We start from the raw sequence: 21,892 nt of genomic DNA on the forward strand, positions 1-21,892 counted from the left end.
AATATTTTTTTAGTAAATGAAACTAAGCAATTGGGGATTTTGGGGAACAAAGTAAGTAAATATTAAGTCAGTGCAAACATAATTATGGTTTTGGACCATGGATTTTAAATCATTATCACTAGACTCAAACACCCATTGATTAATTAAAATAGGAACCATTACAATCAAGCACATTTTTGCCAATGAGAAATAAGTTTATTCCTGTAGTGAAAAATCTGTGGTTTGGGATTCAACGAACTCTTGGAGAGCATCTTCTTCCTCCTGCTGGTTGTGGAAGTGTTTTCCCTGCAAAAAAAGTTGTCAAGATGCTTGAAAAAATGGTATCAGCTGGCGAGATATCAAGTAAATGTGGCAGTGTTGCGGAAGAGAATTGGGTCCTTTCTGTTGACCACTGCTGGCTGCAGGCGTTGCAGGTTTTGGTGCATCGCATCGGTTTGCTGTGCAGATTTCTCAGAGGTAATGGTTTCGCTGGGATTCAGAAAGCCGTAGTGGATCAGACTGACAGCAGACAACGGACAGTGTCCCTGACCTTTGTTTGCTGCAAGTTTGGCTCTGGGAAGTGCTTTGTTGCTTCTCTGTCCAGCCACTGAGCTGGTCATTGCCAGTTGTCATAAATAAGCACTTTTTGTTGCACATCACAATCTGATTTAGAAATGGTTCATTGTTGAGTAGAATAAGAGAAGATGACTCTTCAAAATGACGATTTTTTGGATTTTCAGTCAGCTCATGAGGCACCCACTTATTGAGCTTTTTCATCTTTCCAATTTGCTTCAAATGCCAAATGACCATAGAGTGGGTGACATTGAGTTTTTCAGCAACTTGTGTAGTCGTAAGAGGATCAGCTTTGACGATTTCTTTCCACTGGTCCTTGTCAGCTTCCTATAGCCAGCCACTGCGCTCCTCATCTAAGGCTCTCGTCTCCTTTGCAAAACTTCTTGAACCACCACTGCACTGTATGTTTGTTAGCAGTTCCTGAGCCAAATGTGTTGTTAATGTTGCAAGTTGTGTCTGCTGCTTTATGACCCACTTTGAACTCGAATAAGAAAATCACTTGAATTTGCTTTTTTGTCTAACATTATTTCCCTAATCTAAAATAAATATAAAACGAACAGCAAGTAATGTCATTAGCATAAAACATAAAGTGAGAAATACACATTAAAATTATGTATAACCACATTTATTTAAGAATGTATTCCAGTGTCAAGTAGCAAATTTCAACTGAGCAAAACTGCAGTTACTTTGCACCAACCTAATAGACACATGCCGGTAAAACTGAAGGTACATTAGGATAACTGTAACACCACAGTTGGGATGGAAGAAAAATGCGTGTTATCCGTCCTAGCCATGCTAAGAAATCAGTAGAATCATCCTGGAATTCAAAGGCGTCTCCCTCCATTTGGGTGATGGTTATGTGTTTGGTGTTGTCCTTTACCAAGGGAAACAGTTATAGCTCTTTGGATTACCATTTAGAATTGTAAACGCTATTTATAATCCTTGACCAATAGTCTAGTTCTTCCAAAATTCAGGAATAAGAAATAAAAATGAAGGTCAAGAGAAGGCCTGGACAAAATTAGAAGTGTGAATAAAAGGGGGGAACTAGGGATGGAAGAACACAATATTATGCTTTTACTTCTTCATTTTTTTCTCGCTTGAGTTTTGCTGGGACACGGGATCGGGCATCTCTGTCTCCTAGTTATCTCAGCCTCGTGCACAGAGCAGTGAGCATGGAATTTGAGAACGTTCTGTTCCCAAAGCATTTGAGGAAGAGTCTCTGTGTTAGTTGTTTCAGCCGCCAGACTTACATCATCAGAGTTGAGCAAGGCTGAGTTTCCTTCTCTAGGGCAGTGGAACGGCCTAAGCCCCAGAGGGCTTGCTAGGACAGACAAAGGAAACGTCTCCGTGTCCCTTCCCTGTGTCCGTATGGTGGTAACAGGTTCATGAGCCTGAGAAATTCCCTCTTCAGATGGCACGGAACCCTCCTTGGAAATTTCTTCTCCTGACACTGTTGAGGCCTTAGGGGCTATGTTGGTTTGGGAAAAGGAGACAGTCAGCAGAGATGGACTTGGGAAGCAAACCACAGTACAACAAAACAAAAACACAAAAGAAAATCCTCTGTTTCTTTGTGACTTAAGCATCACAGAACAAAGAATAGGTTATTGAAGTAGGAATTGGGAACAAGAGCTGCTAGAGAAGGTTAGGAGGTTTATAGTGGAATTGAGAATGAGGAATTGGGGTGGCCAGGAAAGACCAGTACAATTTTGTTACGATTTTCAGACAGAGGTAGAAATTTGAGTAACTGATTGTTATCAGTGCAATTGCCAGAATCCTCTCAGGTGTGTCTTCAGTTGTTTTTTTAAATTTCATTTTCTTATTTTCAAATTCTGTTTTGGATATCCAGCTGTTTTGCTGTACTTTGCACTGACATAATGCTGAGTTTTTAAAAATTAACTAACTGATTGTACATGTAAGATATGTACTTAAGATACGGACTTCGCTGGTGGCTCAGATGGTCAAGTGTCTGCCTACAATGTGGGAGACCAGGGTTCAATCCCTGAGTCGGGAAGATCTCCTGGAGAAGGAAGTGGCAACCCACTCCAGTATTGTTGCCTGGAAAACCCTAGGCGAGGAGGAACCTGGTAGGCTACAGTCCATAGGGTCACAAAGAGTCATACATGACTGAGCGACTTCACTTTCTTTTTTACATGTAAGATATAGATAAATTACCAAACTGTCTTTCAGTGTGTCGTTGCTTTATAACTTTTAAGTAATGGAGAGATGTTATTCACAAGTATCAAAATTAAGTAGTTTAATGTTAAAGTATCTGTAAAATAGATTCCCAAATTCATGTTATAATTGCAAATTGTTTACTTAAACATAGCATCTCCGATACAGTGTGATAACTTTCTTTTGATATACAGCATGCTGTTTAACATGTTAGTACACATGAAACAGATTTTTGAACATAAAACATTTCTTTGTAATACTTTGTTAGCGGACAGATTAAGCTTATTCACTCTTGGCTTCCAGGATTTAAGGTTTCTTTGATATGCTGACAAAGTGAACTCTTGCATACTTGTATGTAACATCAACCAATGTCTTTTAAGGGGCTGAAGTTTGATTTTTGCTGGGTGGTTAAGAATGCTACAGATCTATTTGTGGACCCAGTGTGCTTAAGGATATCTTGGAACAAGAAACTCGGGGAGAAAGTAACATCAGGGTTTTCCTTCTAGGTAAAACATTCCTGATCCAGGTCGGTGTTTGACTCATATATTTCATTGATAAAAGATGAGCCCAGGAAGTGAATGCATGGTTACTCAAGCATGAAAACATCACAGTCTTTTAAAGCTTTTACCATATCCATCCTATAGTAGTTTAAACCATGTAGCTATTTTATTTTTTATCTATAAGCGAGGAAATAGAAGGGCATTGACTGAACTCTTTTTTTGTTTGTTTTGTTTTTCATTTGAGGCAGGGAAGCAGGGGAGCCTGTTTTTCTTAAAGGGGGTCAGGTTTTTTTTTTTTTTTTGATTGCTAAATAATGTCACCAGTAAAGAGTTAACCAGATTTCACTTGATTCACTCTGGCTTAGATGATGATGAGTAATGCGAGGTTGGTAACTGCAAATTGTTGTTTATAAGCAAACATGGCATTGTGCAAACAAGCAGGCCTGGTCTCCAACTGGTTTGATTTCATGGTGGTCAGCAGCTGATCTATGTAACATACAACCTTTCTGCCTCTCTAAATGTCAGAAGAAGGACTGTTTGTTTATCTTGCCTTCTTTGCAGCTGTTTACTCTGTAATGCATTTACCTCGACCTTGATTCCCAAAGAGTGGCCCCTCTCTCCTCCCCAGCTCTGTTTACATTAGTCCTGCCCCTGGTGTCACCTATGAAATCTGTTGATTATTCCACCTGGTTAATGTTAAATTACTCTTGTAAGATGATGTGTTTGTTCATAAACACAAATGCTGGGCCCCTTGTTTACTGTACCCATGGTAGCAATCGTTATTAAACAAATATTGCTTTGTTTGCGGGTGTGAGCAGCAGTTTATCCTGCAAGGTCTGTTTTTAAAAACACACACGCATTTAAAAAAAAAAAAACTTACATGCTAGAATTTTGATAAAGAAAGAAAAGGGGAACTTGTCCCTGGAATGTGGTTGAAACAGACTTAGGTTTGCTTTTCTTATCTTTTGCTTGGATGAAGGGGCTGGAGAGATTAGCGAGTTGTTTGGTTTTTCTAAGAGATTTCCTTAGTGTAATGATATCTATGCAGTTGTTTGCTTTTTTCAGAAGGGAGAGAGCTCTCCTGAAAGGCCACTAGCTCAGTAATAGAACATCAGATGACTAGAAAACTCTTTGTGGAACAAACAAGGGCTTAGAAGGTCTAGGAGAAAAAGTCTAGTGCTATGAACAAGGCAGTCACCTTTGAAAGGTACAGTCCTTGAATTTTGTATTTTTATGTGTTGTGTGTTGTCCTGTGGGCTCCATATGGATCTTCTGTGATGCCTATACTACAAGTTTGAAAGAAGAAGACTAACTTTTAGTTTAATATGTTCTGAATAATTCCCTGTACTATAAAGACATCCTGAGAGGACAGCATACAATTAATATCAGTGGTAATATTTTTAAAAGCTAGTATTTTGATTCTCTGTTAAACTTACCTGCCTCACTTGAAAATGCATTTGTGCTTATATGATTTCTTGTTAAGTAAAGCAGACCTTATATCTCTATTCAGCTTGAGGTGTCGGTGGAGGGGGTGTGTGTGTGTGTGTGTGTGTGTGTGTGTGACTCTAGGACAACTAGAGTCTGGCAACCACAACAGAAGCCTGTCCTTTGTCCTATTTTGCAAACAATAGAAAAACTCAGCTCACATCATCTTTGTTTTTGTTTTTTAAATTACTGTTTGTTGCTGTTTCTGACTTTGCCTTGTGATTCAACACTGGGCAGGGCCTGCTAGCGTTTGCTGTAAATTATAAGGATACACCACACACTGGGTTGAGGGTGGAGGCTGAGGGGGTCATGACCTTCAAGAAATGGTGGTCTTTTATGTCAGCAAAAGCCTGCTAATCTCTCTGTGAGAGTAACTTTGGTAGGAGAAGGCTATACATGCATAGGTGGAGTTTTTGAAGGATAAAATTAAATAATTGTCCATTTCACACAACAGAGAAATGCAAGCAACAGACCTCTGATGGCCTGCATTCACAAAGCTGCCATGATTGCTATGAACTTATTGTTCACTTTGGCCACCAGAGCAGTTAGGTGCTGCAGGCGAAATGGGAGATACGTGAAGTGTGTCATCGAACATGCTGGTCATTAATTGCTGCTAGGTATCCGACTCTGTGTATATTCAGCTATATAAAATATAGAAATGAAAAAAATATATATTCTGACCTGGTTGTCGGTCACTTTATTCCATTAGACTCTTTCTGAGAATGCAGCAGTTGAATGTTCGAATGATTAAAGTTGGGTAGGCTTTGTTAGTTCTCAAACTTAAAATCTGTTTTGTTCTATGAAAATGCATTTTAATTAAGCTCCCCAGAACACCTGGCTCCATCATACCTTAAGCTTCAGAGGCTTCCTTGTGGCAAAGCAAACAACCTAGTCCTGAACTGGCAAGGCTCCTTTCTGCTCTGTTTAATTATTTGAGCTTGTCTGGATTAATATGCCAGGGAGTGGGTATGGATTCTCCTTTGTACTTCTGTCTCCTGGAGCGGCTTCTCACTTCTATACTTTGCTCACAGTTGCTATGATTACAGCACCTAAAGTCTCATCTACTGGGAGAGAGCAGAAAAAAAGACCAGTGGTCACTGAACCTCTAAAAATATAATTAGAGATCTGTAACTTTTTAGAGGTTGGAATGTTGTCATCTACCCTTCTTCATGTCTTCTTAATATAAAGAGTACAGCGTTCCAGAAGATTTGGTTATGACAAGTCACGAGACTGAGGCATCTATAGTCCCTGAAAAGTTTTGCTGCCCTGGAATTGAAGTTCAGAAATGCCTTTTCTTTAAAAGGTTGAAGTCCCCTGTCTTCACACAGAAAGCCTGGTAGAAAAGGGAAATCATTTGTTGTTGTTGTTAAGACCATCATTTTCAGTTCAGTTCAGTCGCTCAGTCGTGTCCGACTCTTTGCGAACCCATGAATTGCAGCACGCCAGGCCTCCCTGTCCATCACCAGCTCCCGGAGTTCACTCAAACTCATGTCCATTGAGTCGGTGATGCCATCCAGCCATCTCATCCTCTGTCATCCCCTTCTCCTCCTGCCCCCAATCCCTCCCAGCATCAGGGTCTTTTCCAATGAGTCAGCTCTTCGCATGAGGTGGCCAAAGTATTGGAGTTTCAGCTTTAGCATCATTCCTTCCAAAGAACATCCAGGGCTGATCTCCTTTAGAATGGACTGGTTGGATCTCCTTGCAGTCCAAGGGACTCTCAAGAGTCTTCTCCAACACCACCGTTCAAAAGCATCAATTCTTTGGTGCTCAGCTTTCTTCACAGTCCAACTCTCACATCCATACATGACCACTGGAAAAACCATAGCCTTGACTAGACGGACCTTTGTTGGCAAAGTAGTGTCTCTGCTTTTGAATATGCTATCTAGGTTGGTCATAACTTTCCTTCCAAGGAGTAAGCGTCTTTTAATTTCATGGCTGCGATCACCATCTGCAGTGATTTTGGAGCCCCCCAAAATAAAGTCTGACAGTGTTTCCACTGTTTCCTCATCTATTGCCCATGAAGTGATGGGACCAGATGCCATGATCTTAGTTTTCTGAATGTAGAGCTTTAAGCCAACTTTTTCACTCTCCTCTTTATTTCAACCTTATTCTACTAACTCTCTTCCAAGTCATGAATTACAGGGAAAATTAAACATCCTGTTATTTACCATCTCCAGGCCTCGGAATTATCCTCATGTGTATTACATGTTCACCATGGGTTTTGGTAGAGTTTTTTATTGGTTGATTATCTACATTTTCAGCAAACTGGGACAATCTTACTTCTGTGAGGACTTAAAATGATTTAATGGCTGACGTTCTTTTCTGAGTTTTAGAACTCCAAAACAGTTAGTCATTCCCGAGTACAGGAAGCAGAATATTTTAAAAGAAGCAACATAAAAGGTGGTGACTACAGGCCCTTGATCTCATTTGATTGAGAGGTTGGATTTGAATTTTTCTGTTGTGTAATCGTTTAGTTAAAAATTCAGCAGTTATATATTGGATTCCTATTATGTGCAAGGTGTGTCTGAAAGTCAAGTTGGAGATAAAGGAATTTTGTGCTGTTTAATTCTTATTAAACAAATGGAGATGGAGAGGTGCAGAAGGAAATCATTTTAATCAGAATGCCTTTTCTTGCATTTAATTGATAAATAAAAGTGCTTCTAGTTTGATAAGTACAAACTAGTTCCTATTTCTTTTTCCCCCCTCCTTTGCACTATAAAGGTTAAGAGAGCTATATTATTACTATTATAAATTTGCAGTATTATTGTTATTAATTATTTCTTATTAACAATGAATGGAATTTTCATCTCAAGTTTCTCACCAACTGACCTCAATTCCTTGTTTCACAAAACCCCTATTGTTAGGGATTCTGGCTCTCTAGATGCATCCACCATATGGTTACCTGTACCCATTCCTTTCTCACACCAAACCCTGTGTTTGCTGCATTTTTGAAGACCAGAGAGAGGAGTAACTCCTTTAGTCCCCAAATGCCAGTGCTTCCTAGGAGGGATGTTCCTGGAGCTTCTTTATTTCTCCTCCCAGAGAGGCCCAGCCCATCACCTGCATAATATTCTCTCTCCACACTAACCTGGGACGGATGAAGATTCCAGTTTTACCCTAGATGCTCCCATATGACTAACTTGCCACTTGGTTTTTTTTTTAAGATGCTTTGACCACTTCATTGCTCCTTAACTTTTTCTTCGTTAAGTACTACCCGAAATTCCAGATTTTTAAAGATAGATGTAGACGCGTACAGTGCATGATAAAGTTGATAATACATAAATCATTTTTAACAACAGGTAATATGCATAATTTATGGTGTTACAGTGCTATCTTTTTGATATTTATGATGGATAATGCTCAATTTTTGCCCTCATATTACTGCTTTAAATTATACCACGAGAAAATTAATGAGAAAGTAGATTTATGGGTTTCATTTGTTTGTCAATTCGGAAATTAATTGGGTGTTAATTTTAGCCGTCCCTCATCAGACCAGGACTTCAGTCTGTATGCATTACTTTGTATTCATTGTGGCTTACTTCCCATTTACTGTGGGTCACTAGCTTTGCATACATTAAAATAGCCCTCCGGCTCATTCCCTTGATTACTTTTTGAACTGCCATGCATTAGAAAATTTACGCCTTTCTGTTATAATTATGAAAATTTGGTTTTGGGAGATGGTGCCTTCACAGCATAGTTAGTACTCTGACTTCTCTCCCTTAACTTGGCCCTAGGATGGTTGTTCCATGAAATGGGACTGCTGCCAGCGGGGTCAGTGGACGGACAGAAGTGTGTCTAAAGAGTTCAGAGACAGTTTGTGGAAGTGCTCTCAGATGAGAAAATAATCAGCTGTGGTCAGTCCGTTTCTCCTGTTCTTCCTCCTCCCCTTCTTTTATCTTTGAGAGTATGCTGTGAGACTGCCGGTTGCAGACAGTCATTCAGTATCTTGGAGCCGCTGTGGCCCTTCCATCATGCCCTTTCTTCACTTGCTTTCTGTAATCCGCTCCACCGGCCCTTTATCTCCTCACTGCCACCTGCCCCAGTAGCATCTTTCCAGGTAAAGGGTGAAAGATTGGGAAGCTTGTGTCTCTCTCTGGGAAATGTAGACCCCTCTTCTCCATGGAGGCCCTGACTTCCATCGGTATGTTTTGGTATTTGATTCCCTGACTTGAAGGAGAGGAAGTGAGAGCACCAGGTGGGTCAGTTTCCCAGGTGACTCCACCGAACTACGATGGGGAATAAGTTCCCCTTAGCCACACCTTAAAACTCCTTGGTGTGTATAGTGTGGCGAGGCAAATCCTTCACACATTTGAAAGGAATGGTTCATTTATCTAATGAGACCCGAAAGTGTGTGTTGGTCTTATTTCTTAATACAGACAGGTATTATTTCTTCTTTCCCGAATCATGTGGAAATGATTGTTAAGGATTTTGAATCTTCATGCTGCAACGTGAGGATTTTAAAGAGTACTTCTTTCGAAGAAGAACTGGGCTGACGCTCACTCTTTTTTAACTCACCTACAAACCCTGTGCGAAGTCTAACTGATAATTGGGTCAGAGCCACATGATCGAGATTTTGAAAATACAGACATACCCTCCTGTTATTGCACTTCACCTTATTGTGCTTCACAGACACTGCGTTTTCCTTTTTATAAATTGAAGGCTTTTGGCAACCCTGTATCCAACAAATCTATCAGCCCCATTTTTTTTCCAGTAGATTTTACTCACTTTGTGTCTTGGTATCACAAATTTGTCATTCTTACTGTATTTCAAATTTTAAAAATTATTACTATACTTACTAGAGTGCTCTGTAATCAGCGGTTTTTTATATGACTATTGCAATAAAGATTACAACTTCTTGAAGGTTCAGATGGTGGTTAGCATTTTTCAGCAATAAAGGTTTTTAATTAAAGTATTTTTATTAACAGAATACTTTTTTTTCAGACACAATGCTATTGTACACTTAATACACTACAATAGAGTAGAAACATAACTTTTCTATGCACTGGGAAACCAAAAAATGTGTGTGACTCACTTTATTGTGATATTTGCTTTATTCAGATATTCATTTTCCTGCCATATTCTGGAACCAAACCTGCAGTGTCTCTGAGGCCTGCTTGTATTAGCCACTCATGTAATCTCTCCATTTGTAGAGTTCCCCCAGTCCTCCTTCCCTCCATCACTTCCTTCATCTCACCTTTCCATCCTTCCTTTTTTTTTTTTTTTTTCAAAGCCTCTCTTGTCTCTTCAAAGTGCATACCATTTTCCTTCGTTCCTCACACATGGATGAACAATGAGAAAGAGGGTATTTTGGAGGGGAGGGGGGCTCAAAGGGGAGGGGATAGAGTGGGAGAAGGACTGTATAATCACTCTTAATCATTTTCCTAAAAAGTGATCTTGCAGTTAACTTTTCTTCTCCTCTCCCCATAGACATATAAATATATTTTACAAAACTATGTTTAGTTTAATTTACACATCCTTTCATGAACAGACCAAGTTCTTTAAGGGCATTTATTCTGCTTCATATAAATAATTGATCAGCCAAGTTAATTTACTTCTGCCTGACTTGGTCAACCTTAATTAACTGCCCTGGAATCAAGACTGAACTTTTTGTTAGCTTAAAATCTTTCACAAGCATGATAACAAGGGTTTTATTTTCCTTAAATTTTCAGCATCAACACTGTAACCAAGGAAATAATCATAATAAGAAAGCATTGCTTTCATTTACTATAAATACATTGGCCTGGACATTATGAATTTTCCAGAATACTTCCAGAGAGCAGCTCTATTGGCAACGACAATAAATAAGCACGCTAAACTCAGTTCTTATCCCTCCTACAAGTCCCTCCAGCACAAAAATCGATCTTTTGAAATCAGTAGCGCTGTAATGTTTCCAAGTAAGATGAGAAGCGGGCCATTTTGGCTTTCGTAAGCTTTCCGACATCTGTGCGATTGTAGCATCAGCTTTTGTGCGGTTATGTTGAATGGATCATATGTGATTTAAACACGCCCAGCTCCTTCAGAGAAGTCATAGAGAAGGCTGGAGGAGGGTTTAGCTTTTGTTTTTTGAGAAAGGACTTGCTAGGGGGTATGGCGTGGCCATGCCCTGCAGGTGCCATGCCTCTCCTGTTTAGGCTCTTTGGATGATTGTGTGTCCTTTCTTGTTTTCAGTTTGTCATGGAGCAAAGCCCATCATTGCTTCTAGGATGCCCCCACCCTAGAGGGAGGCGGAGGTCACACACACTAGGTGCTTGTGACAAGCACCCAAGAAGAGAGCTCAGCATTCCCAGCCAGAGAACAGAGATACCTCTCCTGTGACTTGCTTTAGATGAGTCTAAAATTGTAAAACTCAGTAGAAAAACCTCAAATACAGTGGTTGGCTAGCGTGCTGATACCTTTAGTTTTGTACTTCGGATGTTTTTCCCTTGTCTACCTGCCACCTTCGTCGTTGTCTTTTTGGGTTTTGACTCTGTTTTCTTCGTGTAGATGTCCTAATTCACTACCCAGTGCAGGACTTTGCAAATTGGAAATTTGCTCGTCCTTTATGGAATGGACAAGTTCATGTCTGCCTAACTTGCTGAGGTTTAGTTTTCTTATCTGTAAAGTGGGAATAGCCTTTTCTCCCTCATAGAATACTTCTGTGTTTGAAAAGTACATCAGAGGGCTTTGTAGTTTGTGCATATGATACAAATAGAAAAGCCTTATTAAATAGCTTGAAACGTTCCATAGAAAGAAAAAACTGCCAGCCCAGATATTGTTAGAAACATTCTTAGACATCGACACTCCTCATTTTTTCACATGTGCTTTTCAAAAAACCTGTTTTCTCCTGATTGGTGTGGGAGATTATAGCAAAATTTAAATCTTCCAACCAACATACTACTGTTAGCACTTGACTAATTAAGGACATCCTCGGACCAAAATAATCCTTTATGCAATTTCGATCCCAAAGCCTGCACTCTCACAAACCTGGTCCCCAAGCCAAGCTGCTTGGCTTGATGCCTGTGAAACTTGTGCTGGAGGACTTGGCAGTCTTCTGTGGAACTGCATGGAGCAAATCTTCTCATCAGATTGTGCGTTGGATATTATTCTGACTCCACCCACCACGATGTTGTCAAACCCAGGAAAAGGGAGCTGGGTCAGTCTCTTTGACACTTGTCTTCAGATCTGGGAGCCCAGTGGTCAACGTGACTTGAAAGCCGTATTTTACCTGTAGCACTGCTTCCTGAGGACGGGCTATTTGGCTAAATATGTCCCATTCTGAGGGCAGGTATAGAGTTTAGGTATAGACAAAAGCATTGTCTTTGTGGAGTGGGAAACCCCTGATATAGATAGGCTTTCTGGAAGGTGAAAAACATTTTTTTCCTTTTTTGTTTAGATATGCTTGTAACATACCCTAAAACCTAAATGGGTTTCCTTGCTTAGTACTAAAACGACTATTTCCTTAAACACTTTTTTTTCCCTTAGCTTCTGTACACGTGGGAAAGTTTATGACAGAGAAACTAAAATGTTGAGGGACAAAAAAACACCTACGTTTCAAAAATTTGGTGTTTTTTTTCGTGATGAACTAGATACTTGCTTTGCCTGGTTCTTGCATCTTAAAGTTTTAGTTCTTTTTTGGTAGATTCTTCACTCTGCAGACAGTAAGATATGAATGCAATTTTTAAAGGACTATAATCACTGAAATATCTGATCTAAAGAGACAAGAGTGAATCAGCTGTTGTGTCTGAGTTTGTTTTCCACCTGTTCACAAAAAATGCCATTCTTAATCCAGTTCAGAATTGGATTAACTTTAATGTGTGTGTGTGTATATATGCCTTCTGGGTTTATGAAATTTGTCATTACATTGGATTATACTATGCACGGAAAGGAAAAAAGATATGGATTTTTCTGTTCTTAATTTTTCCAGTTGTTTTTGTATGCATATAGAACAGACTTAAACCAATGTCTTACAGGAAGACAACCTCCTGTAAAGATGCCTAGAGTGTTTAAATTTGCGTGTTGTCACATATTTCATCTACGGGGCAGAAATCTGTAACACTTTGTGTATGTGTCATCCATGATTTGAATCAATTTGTGTAAAAGTCTTCTGCCCTTTTATCTAAGATTGGTATTTCCCAGTTGTCTTAATTATTTGGGCATTCCTTAGCTTGGATGTTTGAATTACCACCTCCCTGTAGTGATAATTGTTTGTGTCTGGCCTCTCAGCCTGGAGTGGGACCCTGAAATGTTCATTGTTTGGCCCTTTCTTTACCTCAGCTTTAAAAAACACATAGCTAAGAACTCTGACATCAGACTGAATTTGTCTTAAGTAGTCCCCCTGCCCCCCAATCCACAGCTTCACTCTCTGAGGTTTGTTTTCCTCAGTCTGAAAATATTAAATGGAAAATTCCAGAAATAAGCAATTGTTAAGTTTTAGATTCAACGCCATTCTCAGCGAGATGAAATCTCACCATCCTGCTCCAATTTCCCCAGGACTGGAATCATCCCTTGCCCAGCGTTTCCCACCCATTTTCCATTCAGTAGCCATCTCAGTTGTGTCCAGGTATCACAGGGCTCATGTTCAAGAACGTGCAAGACTAGTGATGCTGGTACTTCGGATGTGCCAGAGAGGAGCCATAAAGTGCTTCCTTTAAGTGAAAAAGTGGAAGTTCTCAGTAAGGAAAGAAAAAAAATCATGTGGAGAAGAACCAATCTTCTATCCATGAATTTGTGAAGAAGGAAAAAGAAGGGCATACTAGTTTTGCTCTTGTACTTTGAACAAGCAGAAGTTGTGATCATAGTGTCTGAAAAGTGCTTATTTAAGCTGGAAAAGGCATTAAATATGTCCAGCAAGATATTTTGAGAGAGACCACACTCACATAACTTTCACCCTAGTATATTGTTATAATTGTTCTTTTATTGTTAGTTATCACCATTAATCTCTTACTTAGAAATTAAACTTTACCTTAGGCATGTATGTATGGGAAAAAAACAGCGTATATAGGGTTCAGCAGTCATCCACTGGGGATCTTGGAATGTATCCCCTGTGGATAAAGGGGGGATTACTATAATAATCCTTTATGCAATCCTTTATATATATCTTTAAAATTTTTTTTGATGTTTAGTACTTTCAAATTCAGGCTTCCCTTGTGGCTCAGCTGGTAAAGAATCTGCCTGCAATGTGGGAGACCTGGGTTCGATTCCTGGGTTGGGAAGATGCCCTGGAGAAGGGAAAGGCTACCCACTCCAGTATTCTGTCCTGGAGAATTCCATGGACTTGTACAGTCCATGGGGTCGCAAAGAGTCGGAAACGACTGAGCGACTTGCACTTTACACTTTCAAATTCAGAATTTTTTTTTTTAATCTGCCTAGGCAACATTTTCTCCAAAATAAGCATAAGAGGGCCTAGACCTTTCACACCTTAAACCAGACCAGACATTAGGAATTCAGTATGAGAAACACGTAACTCTGAATGGGACTTCTCAGGACAATCTTAACCATAAGACAAAGACAAGAGTCAATTTATTTAGCCTCTGAAAAGTTGTGACTCCCCCCTCCCTCTCTCAAAGTAGCTTATCTTATTGGAATGGCCAGTTTTGAAAAGTTCCAATACTTGAATGATTCCAGGGAGTGCAAATCTTGAGAACGCTTTTGGGGTTTTGACTGTAAGGGGTTTTAGCATGAATTAATACCTCAGGAGGCCTCTTGCTAAGGTGTGTTATCTCCTGATAGACTACATTTGGAAAATACTTCTCTAAGAGTGTAATACATCATACAGAGCCTATACATACTAAAATTAAATGTTATACCTAATACACTGAATGAAATGACTTACTGGTTTTTGAGCAAAACATCCAGATATAATCACAGGAATTTAACCATAAATTCTAAGTTCATCTGACAATGTTTTTTTTTTTTTCTGAGGAAAAAGATAGCATACATAGAACAATACTACTAAAAGTTGAATTTGCTTTTCTTTTAAAGTTTTTAATTAATTTCTGTTTTATATTAGAGAATAGTCTTTTGGCAATGTTGTGTTAGTTTCAGGTGTACAGCAAAGTGATTCACTTGTACATATACATGCATCTGTTCTTTTTCAGATTGTTTTCCCATAGAAGCTATTAGAGAATATTGGTAGAGTTCCCTGTGCTATACAGTGGATCCCTTAAAACTTGAATTTGGACCAACGGTTCCATCTTCAGAAACTAGACTATTGAACCACTAATAAGGGATAAGTTGAGTGAAAGGAAGTGACAACTGTTTACAGAGTTTGGCAACATTGAAGGCAGGGCCCTTCTCTTTATGTACAACAACTGTGCTAACAGCTGCTTTTTTCTTTCTCCCTGGCTCCCTCCTGCAAATCAGGTTTTTGAGTCATGATGCAAGAATCTGGGACTGAGACAAAAAGTAACGGTTCAGCCATCCAGAATGGGTCTAGCGGCGGCAACCACCTACTAGAGTGCGGCAGTCTTCGGGAAGGGCGGTCCAACGGGGAGACGCCGGCCGTGGACGTGGGCACGGCCGATCTGGCCCACGTGCAGCAGCAGCAGCAGGTACCGTGCGCTGGAGTCGGGCTGTGGAGGGGGGTGGGTGCAGATGCTACCGTTTCATCGCACACTTGACCACCGTGACCGTCTGATACTCAGCCGGCTATCTGACTGTACGCAGCATCTTTTAAGCCGGGGCCCCAGCCATTGGCTTTAAGAAACAAATTCTCAAGCTTTTGTCATTTCAGTCTTGGGAAGCCCGTCTGTCTTGGGAAATGGTTGTTGAAAGTGAGATCGGGTGGACCTCTGGCCACTTCCTTGGAGCCCCTAATATGCCAGCCTAAAGTTTAACTACTTGGAATAAAAGGAATCTTTGGAGAAATGGTTCCTAATGCTTGAGTTTAAAAAAAAAAAAAAACAATGATAAAAAGACTTATTAAACCTTAGGAAGAAGGAAACAAATAAGGGGCAAGGATACAGGAGAAACAAGGGTTATAAGCAAGAAAAGTAGGTGAAACAGGAGAGTAGGAATAAGGAGAAATACCCAAGCAAAATTGGGTAGATAACAAGACATCAATAATGCAGTCATTGGTGTAAGAAATTGCTTGCTGTTGCTCAGAGTTTAGGGAGATAGGCGACTTAGAAATGTTTCTTATATCCATACAGCAGTTGGTATGTGACTAAATCTTATTACTGTTTTAAAGTATCTCTTTTTGGTGGCTACCCCAAATGATCACAAGTTGGGACATACTCATTCTTGTTATATCCTTTGTAGGCATTTATATGGGTAACTGTGATTGACTGGTAAAATATTTACAAATGGCAAAGGGTGTGACAAGGTGAATGTTGCTGGTTGGCCAAAGTGTTGATGCAAATTCAAGTAAGTAAATAGCATTTGCTTGAAGATAAGCATTGTTTTCACAGCCTCTTTTGGAATTAGGAAATAGTGTACATTTTTGTTAATGATCATGAATGATTTTTGTTGCATTTTAGTGTTTGATTCATTTATTAAATACAAAGTAATTTGGAAAAACGGTTTAAAAAGAGTGGTAAATCTTTGGCCCTTTCTGAATGAAACACATTGTTGGGGGTTGGGGGAAAGAAGGAAAAATGCAAACCTTTTCTCAAACCATTTTCTTAGAATCTATAGCAGAGAAACTAAGGCAGTCCCTTCCTGTTTTAGGGATATGGCATTTGGCGGTCTCTAAAACATGTATTATTTTCTCCTTTCTAAGAATTTTTACCAATAAGGAATCATTAGCTTGTTAGTCTGTCAGAAACCGTTGGAACCAGCTTGAGACAGTGGAATCTGTGGGGGAAAAATAGAAAAGAGAGGAAGAGACTTGAAGTGATTTGATCTCTCTTTTAGTGGCAGCTCAGATTCGATAGTGCCTGCTCCCTGGGCATCACATCAGCTGGGATTTGTGTGTGTAAACTTGGGGTGTTTGCAGTAGTGCAAATGGCCAAATCCTAACCAGTGACACTGGTGACAGGACCTATCAGTGGTAGAAAGGGATCCACGTATTTGTGTGTGCGTTTGTTCGTGTGATATTCTCAGATATTTGTGGATATATTGGAAATAAGTTGGTAATTTGGTTTGCCATTTTCTGTGCCCGTACCAAACAGAGGCCAAGATCAACTTTCTTTATGGAGCAGCTGAAGTGGGGCTATTGACTGATGTGGTATACGCGAGTACATGCTGAGTCACTTCAGTTGTGTCCGACTCTTTGTGACCCCATGGCCTGAGGTGGTATGAACACAGAGTAATTAGTATTTAGAACATGTCAATTGGATAAATGGGAAATTAACATCTTCTGATTTTTATTTAAAGAACTGAAAATCATCCACTATCTCAAAGTCATAAGCCAGCCAAAAACATTACTTTTATGCCACAGACACACACAGACACACCCCTCCCTCCCTACCCCACAAACAGCAACCACAAGTTGACCTCACGAAGAAGGTAATATACATTCATTTTTTTAAGAATTAGTTTATTTTTTAATTGGAAGATAATTGCTTTACAACGTTGTATTAGATTCTGCCGTACCACAGCGTGATGCAGTCATAACTCTAAGCATACCTCTTCCTCATCCCACCCCTCTGGGTCATCGCAGAGCACCAGGCTGGGCTTCCTGTGTTCACAGCAGCTTCCCACTAGCTTCTGTTTTACACATGATAGTGCATATAGGTCAATCCTACTTTCTCTGTTCGTCCCACCCTGTCTCTCTCCCACTGTCTCCACGAGTCCATTCTTTACATCTGCATCTGTTTGCTCTGCAAATAGGTTCATCAGCACCATTTTTCTAGATACCATATATATACATTAATATGCAATATTTGTTTTTCTCTTTCTGAATTATTTTGCTCATGTATATGTACATTTTAACAGCATCTTCCTTGAAAACCATCAGCCGCAAAATTAGTTATTCATGTCTCCCCTCTTTTATCTTGGTTCTGACCACTTTTTAGAGAATATGTTGTTTGGGTAATTGGTATACAGGTCATTACCTTTTGATTGTACTTCAAAGTGCTTTTAATATTTTTATAACAATTTTATTTCTAATTGCCTCTGATATGTTTTGGGAAGGAAGAAAGCAGTTGGGTCTATCATTGTGCCTGAAACTCCATATATTGTGGTTGGCAGGCCTTTTGAGTCTTTTAAAATAAAACAACTGACAGCTGTGTGACTTCCTTAAGTGTACGATGAGGCACTTAACAGGTTGTTAGGGGGAAAGAAAATCTGTAGATGAAATAAGAAAAAAAGACAGGATTCAGAAAGTTTTATGGAAGTCGTATTATCAGTTTTCTCTCAGACTGAAACTGTAACAGTTAAACAGTTTGTAGTTATCTGAATGTCAACATGATGGACATGGGTTGTTTTCGTCATTCTTATTCTACAGGTTTTTACTTGAAGTGAGAATACCAGCAGTGAGAAAATCACAGCCATGCTGAATTCATTACTGCGGTAGTCACACAAAACCACGGATAAAATTTCAATAACTGCAGGCCACAGTTGAGTAAACAGTTGCACTGAAATTTAATTCCTGTTGACTTTTCCCCCATTCCTCGCCAGGGGCACATTCTGATTCTGTAGTACAAAGACAACAGGGGTTACAGCTTTGATTAATGTAGGACACTGGAAGAGAATTAGAACTGTAAAATATGTTAGAAGTCCATGGAACAAAAAGATCTGGCTTAAAAGGCTTGGTATAAAAATGAGTTAATTATGCTGTGTATGAAACTGAATGTTCTAGGATTTTCCAGTTGCTCCAGTGCAATCATTGACAGTATAGGGAGAATTTTTACCTACTGCCAAGATTTAAAATAAATAAATGCAAGCCTTTCCACCTTTGATCCATGTTACCAAAGATAATTACGAATGAGAACAAGTGCCCTTTCAGAATGGAGAGCCTTCACGAAGATTCGCTGTGGAGTGAGTGGCTTCTGTTCTGGGTTTGGTCTGTAGATTGGCTAAATTGGGTCCAGACAGAATTGCTGTTGCTGTTTTTTAATTATGTTGTTGACAGCCTAGAGAAATGGGGGAAATCTGGCTTTTCCATTTTCTCTTGAAAAATCCGATCTGGTAACCATGGGCAGTATTCCTACACGGGTAACCGTTGTTGGGAGATGAATTGTTACTAAGTCAAGGAGCCCGTAGCCCTGCAGTCGGCCTGAGTGCCCACCCAGGACCTTGGCTGACTTGTGCCCTCTAGGAAGTGGAGTTGGTGATTCTGGTCTGGACATTGCCATCATCACTCAGAAGCCATCAGCCAAAGAGAGGGGCTACCATCAGCTGGAGAAGCCCACCCACACACTCACAAACTGGCTCCCTTCCTTAAAACTAAATGTATTATTCTGTAATGCTTCAACTGTACTTATATCTGGACCACGAAACTATTATAACAATAGTTTTCTAATAATATAATTTGATAGAGTTTCTGAACATTTTCTTTTAGCTCTTGAATAATTCTTTACCCAATCCCATCACTGCTTTTTATTTCCTATTATGCCTGCCCCATTTCCAGGTCTGTAAAAGTTCTCTACTGGATACTGACTACTCCATTATGAAACTCAGCAACAAATACTATTACCAGTTACTAAAGTTTTTTTTTTTTTTTCCCCTTAAAGGAAGGATTTTAAAATGTCCAGAGCAATTTCACAAACTGTGTGGATTAATGCATTTTAAAAGTCTTGAATTTTAGAAAGCAGAATTTTATTTCCATATTGCTGCAAATGAGAGCTTTTTCAGATAAGCATATTACATAGAGCATAATGTTTAGAAGTTTCTCCATATACAGCATATGCTGTCAGGTCAATTAACAGAATGCATACTAGAAAATGTTTATTCAATAAAAATGAATAGCTGTTAAATAAAACAGTGATTTCTTAACAACATTCCATTTAATGATGGGTTTTTTTTCTTTTTTGGGGGGGATACCACCTGGCACTTTTATTGTCTGCAAATCAATGTAGGGAGAGCTTTGGTTGCTAGAGTTTTTAGGTGTGGTTATCGTTTTATATGAGAAGGGCAGTTTAGAAGTAGTCTGTGAGAAGGACATTTAAATAAGATAAACTATATGTGGAATTCAAAACTATATTATTTGGAGAGTTGTGGCTAAGTGATGTATTAACTTCATATAGCTTCTTTGACATTCGGTTTAAGGTACATGTTTCACATTAATAATGTAAAAGAAAAAGAGAAACATTCGGTGACTATTAAGGAGGTAAAAAGGTAGAAAGGACAAGGAGCTTCTGCAAGATCATGGAAGAGAAAGAGGAGGATCCATTGGGTTGAATTTTGCCAATGAGCCTTTGAAGGAAGTAAAATTAGTCATTACAGAGGACCAGAGACACTCAGAAATTCTCTTTCTTGTCAGGATCGAAGAATGAATCCCTTCCTCTAGTGTTTGTTACTGAAGTTACTAGTGGGTGGGTATTAAACAGAACTGGAAGAATGTCCTACCAGTGTTTCGAATTGTAACTGCCTCTGTGGTAAACAATGCCTGGAAGAAGTAGCTGTCAGTGTTTGGATGGGCAGTAAGCACCTATTACAGGGAGCCTCCCTTAGTTTCTTGTTCTTCCCCATCTTCCTCTGGAGGGCTGTGTTAAATGCCACTGGTCATCTTTGGCCTTGTTTCCCCTTCTACAGAGAGAAGCCTGGGTGATTAGGTATAGATCTATAGATGCAAAAGATGAACTATCAGTAGCCAGTTCGGCTTTGTCATTCTGTTTTTTCCTTTGAAAATGATTTCTTATGAACTTTCTACGGAATCCTCTCAAGTGGGCTTTCCCATGGCAGGCAGGGACTGTGTCTGAAAAGAGAGGGTCTTTGGATGCCACCGGAAGGGTAAATACGTTCAGCATATCTGTGTCCTAAAAGGACTTTCTGTGTCCTTTCTATACTTTCAGAATAAAGTACAGAAGAGATTATTCATATTTTTTGAAGATTTTTTGATGCCCATTTTTAAAGTCTTTATTGAATTTGTTAAGATATTGCTTCTGTTTTATGTTTTTCTTTTTCTTTTTGGCTGTGAGGCATGTGGAATCATAACTTCCTGACCAGGGATCAGACCTGCACCCCTTGCATTGGAAGGTAAAGTCTTAACCACTGGGCCACCAGGGAAGTCTTGAGATTACTCTTTTATTAAATGCCCTCATGGGCCTGGGGACTATGATAAGAGCCAGCACCTTCCTTCACTAATGGGTGAAGACCCAAGCTATAATTTTAAATTATAAAATTAAGAAATTTCTAAGGAATTGCTCTGTTCAGATAGACTCTTTGAAGACACAAGGTAGAGTTCAAATACTATAGAACCGATTGATGGTCAAATACATTTTATAGGAATCAGTGCCACCAAAATGTTAGCAAAAACCAAACAGATTAAAATGAAACTGAGACAGGAATTTAGATAATTCTGACAAATAAAGAAAAGGCAGGCACAAAATAGCAAACTTATACTTTTTCTTAACTCCTTTTGTGGCTATTTCTGGAAAAGGCATCTTTCACCCTGAATGCTAAATTTAGTTCTCTCCTCTGTTGTTTAGACCTGCCTTCCATCTAAATATTGTTGTCAAAGATTTATGTAATGCAGACTTTGAACCTCGTGTGAAATTCTTTCACGTTCTAATTTCTGAACAGCAGTTGTGTGTCATTAATCTCTCCATTGAAAATTAAGATGGACCAGGAAATGGGGGGAAAAAAAGCGTCACGTACATAAGAGAGCGTGGTAATAGCAACCCAGATGCTGCTTCTCATTATGAGTGAAGTGTACGCTCTTGACTTGAAGCAAAAGCATTGCTACTTTGAGAAGGTAATTTTCAGTCTTGACCTGTGAGCTAATAAAAAAAAAAAAAATACTCCCTATCTCTTGCCTAGTCAGAAATCTCTTTTTGAACATCAGGAGGAATGACTTTAATGGTAATTTGTCGACAGATTAGCTTTGGTGATTGCAAAGAGTTTGTTTTGCAAAACTGGCAGGCTCCTATCTGTTCTCTGAAGGCAAGTAACCTACTTTGCTGTTTTGCAAGTGCCTGCCTTTATTGACAACTAGTGCTGAACAGGCAGAATTGGTATGTTTGTGTAATGTAAACCTATAGCTCGCCTGATGGAGTCTAGTGTACTTTTAGCTAGTGCATAGATTGCTTGATAAAAAGGGTTAGAAGGTGACTGCTTTTATGACAAAGTAGAAGAGCAATATAAATGCGAGTGGTGGATGG

The 21,892-nt window shown here is 39.4% G+C and overlaps 1 protein-coding gene and 1 pseudogene across 43 annotated transcripts in view; one reads left to right on the forward strand and one right to left on the reverse strand.

Moving 5' to 3' along the window:
* The window catches only part of FOXP1 (forkhead box P1), a 721,956-nt gene that overhangs the window by 467,026 nt on the left and 233,038 nt on the right, over positions 1–21,892 (forward strand). For 42 of the 43 annotated variants that reach the window (XR_015151275.1, XR_015151276.1, XM_086366737.1 and 39 more), the window contains one exon: positions 15,051–15,238. Coding sequence is in view for 41 of the 43 variants with exons in the window: in XM_086366737.1 (XP_086222863.1) it covers positions 15,062–15,238 (177 nt within the window). In the remaining 2 variants the exon portion in view is untranslated. Of the gene's footprint in view, positions 1–4,363; positions 4,432–15,050; positions 15,239–21,892 lie in introns of those variants that run through there. The other variant, XM_086366758.1, reaches the window with a different exon arrangement.
* On the reverse strand, positions 140–10,650 carry LOC147348249 (histone-lysine N-methyltransferase SETMAR pseudogene; annotated as a pseudogene).

Source organism: Bos grunniens, chromosome 22, assembly GCF_055505025.1.
Source record: "Bos grunniens cultivar Pamir isolate PY7600 chromosome 22, Bosgru_T2T1.0, whole genome shotgun sequence".
Taxonomy (NCBI): Eukaryota; Metazoa; Chordata; class Mammalia; order Artiodactyla; family Bovidae; genus Bos; species Bos grunniens.